Source organism: Mya arenaria, chromosome 2, assembly GCF_026914265.1.
Source record: "Mya arenaria isolate MELC-2E11 chromosome 2, ASM2691426v1".
NCBI classification, from domain to species: domain Eukaryota; kingdom Metazoa; phylum Mollusca; class Bivalvia; order Myida; family Myidae; genus Mya; species Mya arenaria.
Genome location: NC_069123.1, coordinates 1943617 through 1959037, shown reverse-complemented (window position 1 = coordinate 1959037; position 15421 = coordinate 1943617). Strand labels below are relative to the sequence as shown.

General features: G+C 34.7%; 1 protein-coding gene across 1 annotated transcript in view; it reads right to left on the bottom strand.

Annotated features, from left to right (window-relative positions):
* LOC128221951 (uncharacterized) overlaps nt 1-15421 on the bottom strand; it is a 44088-nt gene that overhangs the window by 22489 nt on the left and 6178 nt on the right. Inside the window, exons 7-24 of the mRNA XM_052930670.1 lie at nt 14548-14669; nt 13756-13966; nt 13314-13468; nt 12747-12900; nt 11762-11958; nt 11442-11583; nt 10642-10845; nt 9902-10075; nt 9109-9315; nt 8442-8627; nt 7547-7678; nt 6765-6962; nt 5388-5588; nt 4780-4971; nt 3302-3514; nt 2688-2885; nt 1781-1897; nt 670-921 (exon numbers count right to left, since the gene is read on the bottom strand). Of these exons, the coding sequence (XP_052786630.1) occupies nt 670-921; nt 1781-1897; nt 2688-2885; nt 3302-3514; nt 4780-4971; nt 5388-5588; nt 6765-6962; nt 7547-7678; nt 8442-8627; nt 9109-9315; nt 9902-10075; nt 10642-10845; nt 11442-11583; nt 11762-11958; nt 12747-12900; nt 13314-13468; nt 13756-13966; nt 14548-14669 (3255 nt within the window). The remainder of the gene's footprint in view (nt 1-669; nt 922-1780; nt 1898-2687; nt 2886-3301; nt 3515-4779; nt 4972-5387; nt 5589-6764; nt 6963-7546; nt 7679-8441; nt 8628-9108; nt 9316-9901; nt 10076-10641; nt 10846-11441; nt 11584-11761; nt 11959-12746; nt 12901-13313; nt 13469-13755; nt 13967-14547; nt 14670-15421) is intronic.

Here is a 15421-nt window from a genome sequence, read left to right as displayed (position 1 = left end):
TTATTTTAATCCAGAGATAAGCAGGTGTTGTTACTTGCTGTCGTGTACCATGTCGTCATTGACAACGGCAAATAACTAGGGTGTGCGATATTTTGCTGAAATTCATCCGCACGCTACGAAAGTGTACTGTTAGAGCTCTGCCTTCTGGTATTATGATTTAATACTGAGGGAAAACAAAGAGACAAGTAGGTGCTGTTACTAGCTTTCGTGTACCATGTCGTCAATGACAACGGTCAATAACTAGGGGGTGTAATAGTTTGTTATAGTTTGTTGAAATTCATCCGCACACTACAAATGTGTACTGCTATGGCTCAGGCTATCTGGTATTATAATTTAAGACTGAGGGAAAACAAAGAAATGTTTTACGAAGATCAATATCTTAAAAACCTACACGTGAAAAAGTGGCATATATTCTCAATTTATACTTAGTTGTAAATAGAGTTGAAAAAAGTAATATAAACAATGAGGTCGAGGCACTACAGATTTCTTGTTCTTGTCTGGCACCAGTGATGGATAACATACATAAAGACAATGTTACTCTTTATGTTTGCATTGTTCAGGCGGGATGCCAACTAGTTGAGAACATCTGTGCAATGTTTCAACCACATGGCCAACTTTAATTCCATACAATTGCTTGCCCTACCCTTGGAAAGCGTGGTTACCAATTACCTGATGTGCAGTGTTTTGCCATGTGAACTGTTCCTGCAATGGTAGCGGGTTTTAAATAAGCTGCTATGTTGAAAAGTCTACAGGCAGAAATACCACCAGATGATGTCAAAAATGTCGCCTCTATGCAGTTTTCGTCGTCAAGACAAAGTTGTTCGCATTCCGCCTTATCTTGAACAATAGAATACCCGATTTGACCAGTGGCATTCCCGATCATCATTTCAGCTTTTGTTTCCATGATACATATATCATAATCTGAAAGTAATGAAAATAAAGTGTAAAGCAAAATCGGCATTGAGAGGTTGAATGATGTTTATGTTTTTAACAATCAATTGTCATAGCTAAACATTGCATATTAGTCCTTAATGTACATATATGTACAATGTAAGTGGTATGATTTGTGTTTCTGCCATGTGGCTATCTTAAACGTTCGGTTTTACTTTTGACCAACGTTTTGCCTTTTGGACTAGATTCAAGTTTCTGAAAGAATTGTTCTGGTCATCCAGAGGCATAACAAAACCAGAATGTTTTGTTGTGGTGACATACCTGTCATGTTAATGGCACACCGTAAGCATAATAATAACATATATCAATTCACAATGAATCTATGTCTATAGTGAAACACTTTTGTAAGTAGCTCAAAAAGTGCATGGACACGGCTTAAGGATTGGGAATGCGTATACATGCAATAAGAAGGACATTGGTAAAATTGGATAAGCAAATGCTATGTGTTTAAATATTATTGTCTAGCTTCCATTATTTTACGATAAACTAGTTTTACATAAGATAAAGACAATTCACTATGCCGTCATCCTGCATTTACTTGCATGTAACAGTTTTAGGGAAAACAAATTAGTGAAAAGAGATATTTTCGACAGATTATTTTTGGAATACACAATTATTCAATAATATAGGATATCCGACACAACTTATCTTATCTGAAATGCAAAACATACATGTTATTAGAACTAGTAAACATTTCCTCAGGATCTATTTCAAATTGACTCCATGCTGTTTTTGCTTGCCAGATATATTTTTGGTTTTGACGAATATTTTTTTAAAGGCATTTGTTTATGAAATGTTAAAAGAAATTCCCAAAATACTAAACACTTACCTGTCACACAAGTGCATGTATAATCCGTTGGGCCGTCTCCAGACACACAAGTCCCGCCGTTTGTGCAAGGATTTCCGCAGCAAATATGATAAATGTCCTCACATTGCTCGCCATCAGCTGGTGTTAAAAATGTTAATAACACAAGTTTCTTTGCGTGATATTGTACTATATAAAACGTAAGGTTACACGTACACTTAGACTGTAGAGAATATAAGATTACAAACGAAACTTAACTGCATAGAACCTTAGATAACACACAATTTTATATTACAAAGTTGCTCCGATTACACTAAATCATTTAAGTTAATGATTACACACAAACTTAAACAGAACAAAGGAATCAATTTAACAAAATTTAACTGAACATACGCTTCGTTTACACACAAACATAAACTGCACAGAAGCAAGTATTACAAACACCTTTACTACACAGTTGCTGAGATAACACACACACTTTAACAGCACAGTTGCTTAGATAACACACAAACTTAAATGTAACCGGGTTGGTTTTGACCGTTTTTGTTATGGACGTTTTGACAGTTGTACAAATGTACATCCGGGAACTTGAACCGCCATTTTATTAGCTGAAAACTTTACATTTTATGCTTTAAATCTTATCCAAGGCTTTGTTAATGGTCAGTATTGGTTTAGTTTATTTCTAAATTCTATTGTCAATATGTTCAAATCTTGTCGGTTTGGAATTTAATGTATTGTCAATGTTTATTAGGTAAAGGCCTTCAAAACTATGGCTCCCAAAGTGTAAAAAAAACTTTTTGAAGAACTGATATGACGCAGTAATTTCTAAATTTTGTTTTGTGTATTTTTGTTTACCTTATACATAGCATACATTTTTTAAATATATTTCAGACATAAACAATACCTTCATTTCCAATTCGTTCAAAATTACCTTTACACGTAGGAAGAACGTTGTCCAGATTGTCTGACCATACTGCTGCACCATTTATATATCCACAGGTATAGTTTTCTGGCCCTGTTGGTTTAAATCCTGTTCTTGTGCACGCATAGCCTAGTGTTGCACCAATTTCATAACTTGATGCGATTTGATTGGCGTCACCTGGTGTTCCAGGATCCATGCACATCACGCCTTCAAAAATAAAACAAAATAAATGTCGTTTACTCTTTAACAAAAAATAATAAATGGCAATACACTTAACAGTCGGTGGGTTTTAAATGCGCTGATTCTCGAGGCGATGTTTTAACGCGATACTTATGTGGTAGCACGCGAGTAGCTTTACCCCACTTTAAGGTGTTTTTTTTCAAACATGTAGAACTGGCATTTACGTCAGTAACTTGTCTGTAACATCAACATAAATCTACCAACAATCTACGCAAATTAATATTCCTCATCGCATCTTAATTTTACAATGGTAGATATTGCATAAAATACAAGTAGTTGTTTATTTGACATTACATGACTAGTTTAATTTGTAATGGCAAAACCGAAGTTAGCTATTAAAACAGATAGTTTTCTTCAAACTGTGTCATAGTGTTTGGATATACCTAGACATCCCAACGAGTTAAGACTCCATCGGCCATTCGCTTTACACTTGACATTCACGTCACCGTCTTCGGACTGTCCGGTGACACTAGAGCCAGCTGAACAATCAAATGTGAACTGCGAGGTTGTTTGCCAGTAGGTGAACGTCGGTGGTTTGTTGCCAGCGTAGGTTCCCGCTGGTGGCATTACATCGTCAGGATCTCCACAATTGATTTCTAAAAAGTATTCGTGAAATATTTGAATTCTGTTTTACACATCAAACAAAACTCCGTGAAATGACTTTTTCAAAACATTTATAGTGAAAAGTTTTAATACAATTCTGTTATACTGATAATGATCTGAATACATGTGTTTTCTACCTTTATATATTCAATCGTGAAGTCATTAGTACAGAAGGATTCTTGTATCGTTTAATAAATCGAAGAAGCTCAGGGTGTAACATCATTAAGGTGTGACGTCATTGATTATTTCAAAATTATGCTTTAATTTATACTAGCTCAAAGCGATTTAACCGATGATATATGACATTCCTTCAATCAGCTCTTCTTTTTGTATTAACGTATCTTGTCGATAACCTTTCCTTAACAATAACAATTCAGCTTCAAAAAATCATTTTTTTTTATCGTAAAGCACACGGTGAAAATAGTCCGTCTGGAACTACCGTGCATATTGAGTTTCGAGCAACGACGCGCGACTCTTGTTTCTTTAATCATGTAATTTACAAAAAAAGTTATGGCACTTAATAGAGCATTACTCAAACATATAATTACAAATCGACACAAATCATTTTAAAAACGCAATGTTTAAGAGTAACTATTCAACGTCAAAATAGAGCTCAAATTACTACGCATCATCACGTCAGTTTACAAGGTTTAATTGACACGAATTGTCATCGGAAACACATGTTAGAATACAAATGCTTAAAAATCAGAAAAGATCGCATCTGTTATGTTTTCATTCATTTGGACAAGTTTGTAACATTCCTAAGAAAGGGTATCGCGATACTCACTTGCCAATTGCAATACAAACTTCTACCGTAGACATTAATTGAATTAATAGTAAGACGACATGAAGTGAATTTTAATGATTAAGAGTGGGCGAAGTTAGCGTAGCTAAGGATATGATCTCATAAGCGTATACATTATCAACGATTATTTTTCACAAGGAGTGAGTACGGATGAATGGCAGTAACGTAAAATTTATACCGCAAAAGTTGAAGCGCAGTACTTATTGATTGCTGATCTGCAAATTCATTGACAATTCAAATGCGTGAAAAGTGTGCTTTGTGTGTTTACCAAACAACGCCATATATTGCCATATTTTTTGTAAACAAATTAACTTTAGATCGATGACAAATGCTTACATTAAAGAGCAGACATGTAACTGTGACACCGAGGAAAATGCAAACGACCATAAAATCATGTGAGAACAGAATACAAATGTGTTTGCCATATTACGCAGGCTACATAATACAACGAACCTGGACAGACGGTGATATCATCTCCACCAAACACAACTCCCTTCTCCGTGCCATTGTACAAACAAATAGCTTGTCTAGAAATCTGCTCTGATTCAGATAGGTTACAGGTGAGCGTAAGTTGTTCCCCAAAAGCTACCTTTTCTGTGTCATACATCCCATTCAATGGCTTAACAGGTAATGTACACTCCCGGGCTGTAATGGTAAAAAACAGCCATTCAAGTCATGCAAGCTGGACAAATCAGATCATATTGCAACATTATTTGCATTCATTTTATAAATACTTGATGTGTATACACTTCTATGTTGACTGTACTATCGTATCTTCAACAAATGGTTTTGAATATTGAAAATGTAAACAAAGGACCTTAATTGGGCATATGCCGTTTTATTTGTATACCAGTCTTCGGACATTATCTCGAAAATTTGCACGACGCCGCGTTCCACACTAAGTTTTCTAAATGTACGATGAAAAACCTCTAAATGAAAGAAAATATAATTTACAAGCTAATGTTTGGACTAAATTTGCATATGTAGAAACATTACATTAGATAATCCCATCATGCATAAAACAAAAAGTCTAAGAGGAATTAAAAGTTACAGATACTTACCATAGCATGATGGTATTATGTCCCAGTTTCCGGCAGCTGTACATGTTAATTTGCCGTCTGTGTTAGATGTATTAGTTCCGTCACTGGCAAAGAAATAGCCATCTGCACAATGAATGTCCACTTCTTCATTGAAATGAAACTGAGTCTCACTGGTCAAGTACCATCCATTCTGGACTCCCGGCAACTCAGGACATTCCAAAGCTAAAAGTAGAGTGATAATTTATCATTACCTATTATGAATCTGCCAGTAATATATACTCCGAATCGTGCGTGTCCGTATTCCACAAAGTGCAAAAAATGCCTTATTCCATTACGTTATAATTCTTTCGGATTAATGAAAATATGGACCATTTGGTCTCTAGTGGATAATTGCATAATTTGATTTCGTGTCCGCATCAATTCTAACGGTTATGAAATAACTCGCCACAAAGGTTCACCATATTGAGACGATGTGCAGCGCGCGTGCTCTAACTAGTGCAGTTCAGGGTCAAGTTCACATAGTCAAAGGACTGTAATATGAATATTAGTTGTGTCCGCTGTACATCTCTTAACCCGCTCAAAGGATTTTAAAATAACTGCCCAAAAATGTTTACCATATTCAGACACTGTGCAAAGCGCATGTTTCAAGCAGTTCGGTTCAAGGTCAAAATTACACTTAGAGGTCAAAGGTCATATGACAACATTTCGCCTCTGCTATCATTTTCTTAATCCATTTGAAGGGTTTTTAAATAACTTGCCACAAATATTATCGCATATTACAGCCTGCTCTGTTTAAGTTCAAGGTCACACTTTGATGTCAAAGGTCATATGAATATAATTTTCACTATATTTCATGTCCGATGTTCACCATATTGAGACGATAAAAAGAAAGCATGCTACAACCAGCTCTGATTATGATCCAGATCAACTTTAGAGATCAAAGGACATATGCCTAAACTTCATGGCCGCTCCAAATCTTTTGAACCGCTTAAATAATTGTGATATAACTTAACAAAAAATGTTCACCATATTGGGACGGTGTGCTGAGAGGACAACTGAGAGTTTTTTCATTTAAAATAAATAACATTCTAATTCATTTTAAGACTATAATTACAAAAAAAAACTGCATGTCTGGGATGGTCCTACTTGTTGGGCAAACATCCTGCGTTTACTTGCTAAGCGACCCCGCCTACATCACCACGGTCAAATCCTGGATCATCCCCGAATATGTGCTTCTAAATAAAATCCCTCACGTTTAAGTGCAAGCACAGGGAACATGAAAACATAATATGTTTATGTGTGTGTTTTGAGAATACGTGCGTGATGTTGTTGTTGTTGCTGCTGCTGCTACTACTGCTGTTGTTGGTGTTGTTGGAATTCAATCATTGAGATACTTACGGACACATGTATGGTTGATTCGATACATATCGTTTTCCCCAAGTCCAGTCTCGGACGCTTGCAGAGTGAATCCCTGGTCTCCATTCGTTTCAAAAAGTTTGTGACCACTGGGACATGTACAGCTGTATGAGCCTTGGGCGTTTTCGCAGTTGGCCATATTGTAACAGCCACCGTTGTTTACTAAACATTCGTTGATGTCTGTAAATGATAAAACATGAACAGTCGGTGTTTTAACGTTAAAGTGGTAGTTTAGACTTTTATTTTTTAAATATTACCACACAAAGAAACAGTGGAACATATTTTGGCAACATGCTGTATCCAAAGTTAAGAGAAATTTCATAAATAATCAGATTTGGTGAACTTTTGTTACAATGCATTTTCTGTCATGAGTATAAAACAAACCAGGGCCATCAGTCATTTAATATAAAAATAACATTTACGTGCTGGACAATGAGTGCTTCGTATCGACAAATCGTTATTAATGACATGATACGACGAACATGCGCACCTATAGCTTTGTGTCATTTCAAAGTTTAAATATACTCGTAACAATGAACACATTATATAGACAAAATTGTGCATGATATAATCCTTTAATACTGGTGTTTTTTGCACTTTTACATTAACTACAACAGTGTACGAATATAACTCTTATTTTCTAAATAACTATGCTTTTGATTATTAATTTAATAGCAAGAGGTTTATGCGGAACAATTCTTCCAGTTACAGAAAGGTAGGATATATTACAAGCCGTTTGCTATCACAACTGAATAAAATAATACCTGAGCAAGTGGTTTCCCCAGTGGGATTGTTAAAGCCATCTTTGCAGATACACTCGCGGCCACCTACGTTATTCCTACATGCTGTTGAGTCAAGGTCGCAGCCACTGGTGCCAGCTTGACATTCGTCAATATCTGAAATCAAACAATTACTTAAACTTTGTTTGAAATTGAAACAATTGTGTGTACTTATTTCTACAAAAATAGTGATCAGTGTTTATTCCCCTGAACGCCATCCTGATAGAAAATTGCAGTGAAATATTTAAAAATCCAAAATGATTACAAATATTTTATTTAGTAGATCTCAAGTTATGCTCCAGACAAATAAAAAAGGGCAATAACTCTAGATATGGATAGTGTTTGGTCACTTCACTTCTTTTTTGTGCTTTACCATTGTATGAAGTTCAAAAAATATTCTGACGTTTTCAAGTTATTGTCCGTGGTTTGTTTGACTACATAAATACACAGCAAAGGTTAATAACTCTTTTTTGGCTAAAATGGACCTTTGGTTATTTTGCACTACAGTTCCAATCAGTATGTTTCCGAATTGTATGAATTCGTCTTTGATTCCATCAAGAAGTTTTCAAGTTATGCTCTTTACAGGAAAAGGTAACTAATGGTACTTTCTTTATTTATGTTCTAAAATGTAATGTTCAATTAAATTAAATTAAGTTATATACAAGGTCTACTCCGGACAAGAAAAAAGAAGGTAAGGGGAATTCACTCTGTACATGGCTAATACATAGTTATTGATTGTTATGTGCACTTTCTCTCTTTGTGCTTTTCTATTGTATGAAGTTTAAATAATTACCTTCCAGTAGTTTTCTCAAGTTATGCTCCGGAAAAGGAAAATTGGAACGGACTACGTTTATCGGTGGTATATCAGTATTTTAGTTACCTATGCACTCATCCACTGTGTCAAAGGTTTGATCTGCTCGGCAGGTCATTGTCAACGACAGGCTGCCTGGGTTGTCTTTGAACTGATACCCTGCGTTGCAAGTTGCTGTCAGAGTGTCTTCAAATTGTATTTCTCCAACAGGATTATATACCCCGTTCGGCAAGCTTGGTTTCTCACATGATAGTCCTGGAAAAGCATTTATCAATTTGTTATAGCTATTTGCCATATTTGTCCGTACGTCGCCCATGCTATCTTAAATATGCACCAAAACATGTATTTGTATATGTTTATAACATTTGATTTGTGTAACCTACTGCTGCTCAAACAATGTTTATCGGCTATGAAAAATCCTATCAAAAACAAATAGTATATATTTAGCGTCTATTATTGGATCACAATGCACAGTAACACTGAACTTTTGCACCTCTCTTTCATTGATTAGCTCACTGGCACACTTTAAGATTAAAAACGAAAAAAATCATATTAATGTGGATTTATATAAACATTGTCATTTTTATCATAGTATGGCCTACTTGTATAAAAAGAACAATGAACAATAATCTTAGTTTTATTATAATGAACGATTTACAATAAAGAACATATTCAAACTCTTTGAATTTAGAATGATAAACATAAACGGTAATGTAAGTAAAATAAATTTGCATACGTTGACAAGTCGGAGGAGTAGTCCCGTGTGTCCAGCCGCTGGCATTGCAATGGGTCCGTACTGTACCCACCAGTTCGTAGCCATCATTGCAGAAAAACTGTACAACTGTGTCAAAATCAGCGTTCCCTCCAGTGAAAGTGTTACCTCCGCGTATTTCTAGCCTTCCGTTTAGTACGAGGTTGTCCGGTAATGCATTACAGCTTGTCGCTAACAATAAAACAATAGGTTTTAAACTTTAATACAACCTTATAAGAGAGGGATACTCGATTTGACTATTAGATATAACCAATAAGTAATGATATAATCACCTCCAATGAATGAATTAAGGCAACAATATTTTAAAACGTTCAACATCACAACTTTTAATTCTATGTTAAAAAGATTTCATTTTTATAATGCATTTCCTTTCAAATGCGTTAAACTTGAGCGTGAATTTGAAAACTATAATTGATCATTGAAAAGTCATATGACTGTATCTCTTTTGGTACTATTATATTGCGTACATTATCTTAAAGCAATAGTATAACAATCTATACAGTTATTGAAGGAAATGGTATATTTTGATAATAAGAAAAGATTATCAATACAATATTTTCTCTTAGAAAGTCATCATTCATTCCATGACGTGTAATGGTCACTTGACTTACAGTCCGATCAAAAAAATAGTTGATGTTTTATCGAAGATGTTTTTAAATGATTAAATAGAACCTCCAACATGTGCGGTAACGCACTCATGTGTAAAGTCATAATACTGAAAAATAGGCTCAGACTGTCATAAGATTTCACTACTTACAAGAGCATGAAGGATATCCCCCCCATTCGCCGCTATCCATGCAGGTTGCATTTGGTCCGCCCGCCATATTGAATCCCGGATTGCAAGCGTAAGTAGCGACTGACATATATGAACCGCCAGAGGCGTAAGTAACATATGCATTGTTAACTTTCGGAGGAGCGCCACAAAATACCACTGCAATGATGAAGTTGAAACATTATATAAATATAAAGGCATGTTATACTTTCAATGGAGCCTGATGCAAATGACCATTAAGTTCGTTTCCTGTGTGTAAACCAGTATTGTTTTCCCTTTTGAGAGGTCATGAGAAAGTGACCTGCTTAGGATCGATCCCTCTTTGGTGAGAGTTTGACACTTATTCCACGAGACCTCTTCGCTACAGTAGTGGTCAAGTTTAACATTTTTAGCATTTCAAGCAGGAAAATATACAATATTACATCAGCCACCTTTCTAAGGAATCTAAAATGACATTAGGGCATAAACAAAACAGAACAAATTGTTTTTCGATGTGCAACTTACTCATTCATGAACAAATAATCTGTAAATGTAATTAACAATTTGTTTAAAAGGAATACGTCATAGGAAATGCATTCAGTTTTACGAAATACAATAACAAATGTCGCTTCAAAATAAGCCAATTTAGGAACTATGTTCTTTTAACCTCACGATGACAACTGTTTGCCTTTTTATTTTGTTGATATTCAGTGTGTAATAAAACGCATTCTAAATAATTTTCTTACTCTTGCATTCTGGAATTGCAGCAAGTTTATCATCATCAATGTACCATGATCCTTTAGTACACCTTAGTGTAAGCGACGTTCTGGATGCATATTTCTCAAGGTGAAAGTCGTATCCAGTAGGGCATGTCAACAGGACATCTTCATCAAAGTAAGTCGTGTTTTTATTCATTTTCGTTTGCTCGGAAACATCAAGCATTGGGCAGTCTGTATAGAAGAGAATTATGTAATACAAACTCATCGTAAAATAAATTTTAACAGAAACTTACACAAACCAACATAATTTATTTATTCAACAGCTTTTGTGGTAGATCTAAATGTATTCTGAGCATGCAAAAAAACTCTCAGAAAAAATGTTCAGATGTTTATGGATTGTAAATAAATATTGTTATTTGAGATGCATACAAACGTTACCCTTCAGATCTACATGAATCTATCTCTTGCTGTTCTGTGTCAACAATATGTATCCCAGAATTGCATTTAAAATCAAAAGATATGTTCAAATATGAAATAAATATTTATGTGAAAACCTAACAAGAGCATGCTAACGCCAACGCTCTTCTTTACTGTTTTGTCATGAAGCATAACCTAAATCTTATTAAATCTGGAGTTATGAACCTTGCTAAACATGTGCATATTGTCGCTGGCAACATGCTTACTATCACAAATGTTATTTTTTATCATGGCCAAATTTAAAGGACAGCGATATCAATGATATTTACAATACAACTACCGTTATCGTTAAAAAAACATTAAACTAGATACCCGATATTTATAAATAAAAAGCCAATGAAAATAAATACCTGCTCCGAAGTCGAAACTAGAACTCTTTGAATTAAGGGCAACATCAGATTGAAAAGTGACTTTAAAGGTACCATCCGAACTATGGTAAATCATCTCAGGATAATTCTCCACCCCAGTCTTAGTCCCTCCTGAGCCTTCAATCTGTTTGAACGTGATTCAAAATAATAATCCATGATTTTAATTTGTCGTGCAGTTATGAAATATATCGGTCGCAATTTTGCAAATATTTGAAACGTAAAACATAATATGTGTTAATATTCATACGTACTTTGTAACCATTTAGGTTTTTAAACGTTCAGTTACATTGCTTATTGCTTACCGTAAAGATATCCATGGACTTTGTTGCCAATGTTGTACGAGGATCGTCGTACAGGTCGTTCATGAACTTTAACGCCAGTCCTCGACCAACTGCTTCTCCCCCTTTTAATGTCCACGTACACGTTGCATTGTTTGGAATCAGTTCGTCAAACAGTTTTATTGTACCATACTCATGCATCAGCGTAATGTCACCACAGCCTGTCGGTGTAAGGATATGTGTGATTCATTCAAAAACGGCTTTTATCCAAACATCAAATTTATACTCGTTGATAAGAATTGGCTATATATATGTTCATTCACAAAATTCCTTCATTCAAGTGAACCTATTGATAATTGAAAACATATCTAATTTGATGGGTATTATTTAACATGCATCAATTGTTCATTCGAAACACATCGGATTTGTAGCTTACCAATTTAAATGCACTTATTGTCGATTGGCAACATTCCTGAATAGATATTTGCCAATTAACATTAACCTATTATTTATTTGCAACATACCTGACTTTTTGCTTACCAATTTTTATGCATTTATTGTCGTTTAGCAGCATACCTGATTTGATGCTTTTCAGTAAATATGCACGTATTGTTGATTCACAACAGACCTTATTTGTTGCTTTCCTATTCGAATGTAGCAATTGTAGATTCACAAATGATTGTTTTATTTGAAACACACCGTCCTTGGTGGCTTATATGCCTACATGGTATGCTATTTTGTAACAAAGATGATACGTTGCAAAGGAAAACACACGGTTTTTGCCTAGCAACATTCATGACGTTTGCATTTTTTAACATGATTAATATGTTACAATGCAACAAACATAGCTATTTGCTTAATACATACTTGATTTTCATGTTATGCAACATATCTCATTTTTTCTACATATAATACCTGATTTGTTCGTTTGAGACATATCCAGTATGTTGCTAAACAATAACCATGGAAGATAAATGTGTTACATAATAGGTGTTGATTTGCGTCATACCTGATTTGTACATAAGTTGGAGATTTTCAGGAACGCCTTCCATTGTGATATGCAGTTCGTTACGTCCGGTCACTCGGACATCACCAGGTTCTAGGTATGTCATCCCGCCGCGTATCTTTCCTGATGTGGGTTTCGTCTTATCTATTGGCTCAACCTATTATCAATGGCGAACAGTGTCTTTAAGAAATTCCAGAAATCAGTGTTGTTTAGTCAGACTTATCCTCCCTGGTTATATCTAAGTACTCCAAACCGGATCTGCATACTTTTAAAGATATACTCAAAATGGGTTGTCAGTGCTCAGTGTACATTTACCTTTTATGGCCATGCAATTTTTTTGACGTCGATACCTCCCACCTTAACCAACACTAAATTCGAAGAAAGTTATTAAGCAAATAACTGAATTATTTTCTCACTCAGCCAAATTTCGTACTTAACCTTGATTTTACTAAACAAACATTAGATATCATGATAATAATTAAGATAATTAAGGGATAATGACAGACGCTCAATCAGAGCAGACTCAGCTAATTCTTGTGGAAAAAACGAGGCAAATGGAAAATCGCTTACATAGTATGTAATATAATCTCCTCCATGAGCTGTAATTCTCCGACGCAGGTGTAGACCTTCTGGTTTATATTCCAATCCCTGGTAAGGGAAGATCAGTGGAGTCAACACGACCGTTGCATCAAGGTCCTTGTACCCAAGATATATGTTTGTATTATCTGGAAATCGTAAGGTAAATTAGTTATGTTAATGTTTATTTTCCAAACAAACTTTTTTATTATAAAGAAAGATAATGGATGTTTAGTCAACTCGCGAGCTATGAATTAATTGGAATTAATTGGAAAACATATATGAATATTAATAAATTAAAGAAAAGAAGAGATTCCTGTTTAAACATTATCAGAGTAATCATTACGATTGTCTTTGTAATCATGCTGTAAACCTAAGGTTATAAAACATTTCAACTGAATCCCATAGGATAGATATGTGTGAACATTTTACATACCTGCGGTATAACTCAATGTTTTTGCGTCGAAGTTTTGCTGAAGGTTGTTGGCGTATAGACGAACAGTCATGTAGTTGTTATCTGAATACAGATAAACGCCCGCACTTACAGTTCCAGTAAACCTCTTTATGAGCCGAGAAACAGCAAATGTAATATTACCAGTCCATACTTCTAAAAACGCCACATTCGTTTCGAGAGTCATAGAGGGCACCTAAAAACAATAAAAAAAGCACAATTTACATATTTTAACATTTGAAAAGCAAAAAATACAAACACCCATAGTTTCCTGTGCTTAAAGTAAGAATGGCGGCACTCATTGTGTTGCATATTGTTTAGGTCCATTGTATATTTAAGGTAAATCATCTATAAGTAATATATATTAATAAAAATGATACTGGTAAACTTTAATTAAGCGGTAAACAATACCGGTCGAGTATTTTTAAGTTTTAAGTTGTGTCAGGTGACCAAATTGAATATTGCTATCAATTGCATAAACATTTTGTTAAATTGAATGGACATCGCCCCACACGTCTTTACCCCATTTACCAATACAATTTGAAAAAGATGTGTGTAGTATATCTGTCTGTTGTTGTTAGATTTGTGAATAACAACTTATGATGCGTATGTTCAAAAACAAGTTACGGAATTAAGCTTCAAACAGGAACCATACTATTCATGATTTTTCCCGAATTAGGAGGCTCAGACACCCTTACATTTGGTTTACATAATACAAGGATTTTGCGGGTTGTTTTATTCATGGTTATAATATCTCATCACTTATGTTTTACTTACGTAAAGCTTAATTCGTCGTCCAATGGGAGCTTTCATTGTCCAAATTCTTTGCTGACCAGAATACAGGGTGCGAGTAGAAAAAGTTCCCGAGGTTTCCACGTCTATATAGTTCATATCATTAGCTGTAAAGTAGAATAGATAATCCTTTCAAATATCTTTTAACAGTTTATCGTAAGGCCGGTATTTCTGATCTTTTTTCATTGATAATGGAGCAACTTTAGCAAAGTTGATTACTTAGCAAGTATAAGAAAATCTTATCATCATATGTTTTTTTTAAATTCAAAAACACAATTGTTATATCTCATTAAAACAAAAATAAATAATTTAGAAAAAATACAGCCACATGATACGATCGTTGGCGAATGATTCTAATACGGAAATAAAGAAATCAGCCCCACATAAATGCTAGGTATAGATGTCTGGTGACCCCATATCAATTTGGTATATTTCGAAATATTTTTGCACGCAGTAAAAGAATATAAATAATTGTTGCCATATTTATTATAACAAACACCTTTACTTGGCCTTCAAAGATTTCATCAAACATCATTTGTCAGATTGCATTTGAAGTAAAAAATAAATATGCAAACTGAAATACCTTTATGAATAAGCACTTGAATTGCGGTCATTTATCTTACATGTAAGAAATCAGTAAGCGAATAGTTGTTCTACTGAAACCAAACGTATATGAGGTCTCAAGGCACCAGCAGTTACCACTCAGGAAAGTGGAACGATCAGAGAACTAATCTATGTGTTGGTCGGAATCCTTAACAGCCCATCTATTTGGAATTATCTTATCTGATTTATTAAGTTTGCAGGATATTGTGGGAAAACGAACGTACCAAAACCGTGAACCATTGGTACAATTTGAGTA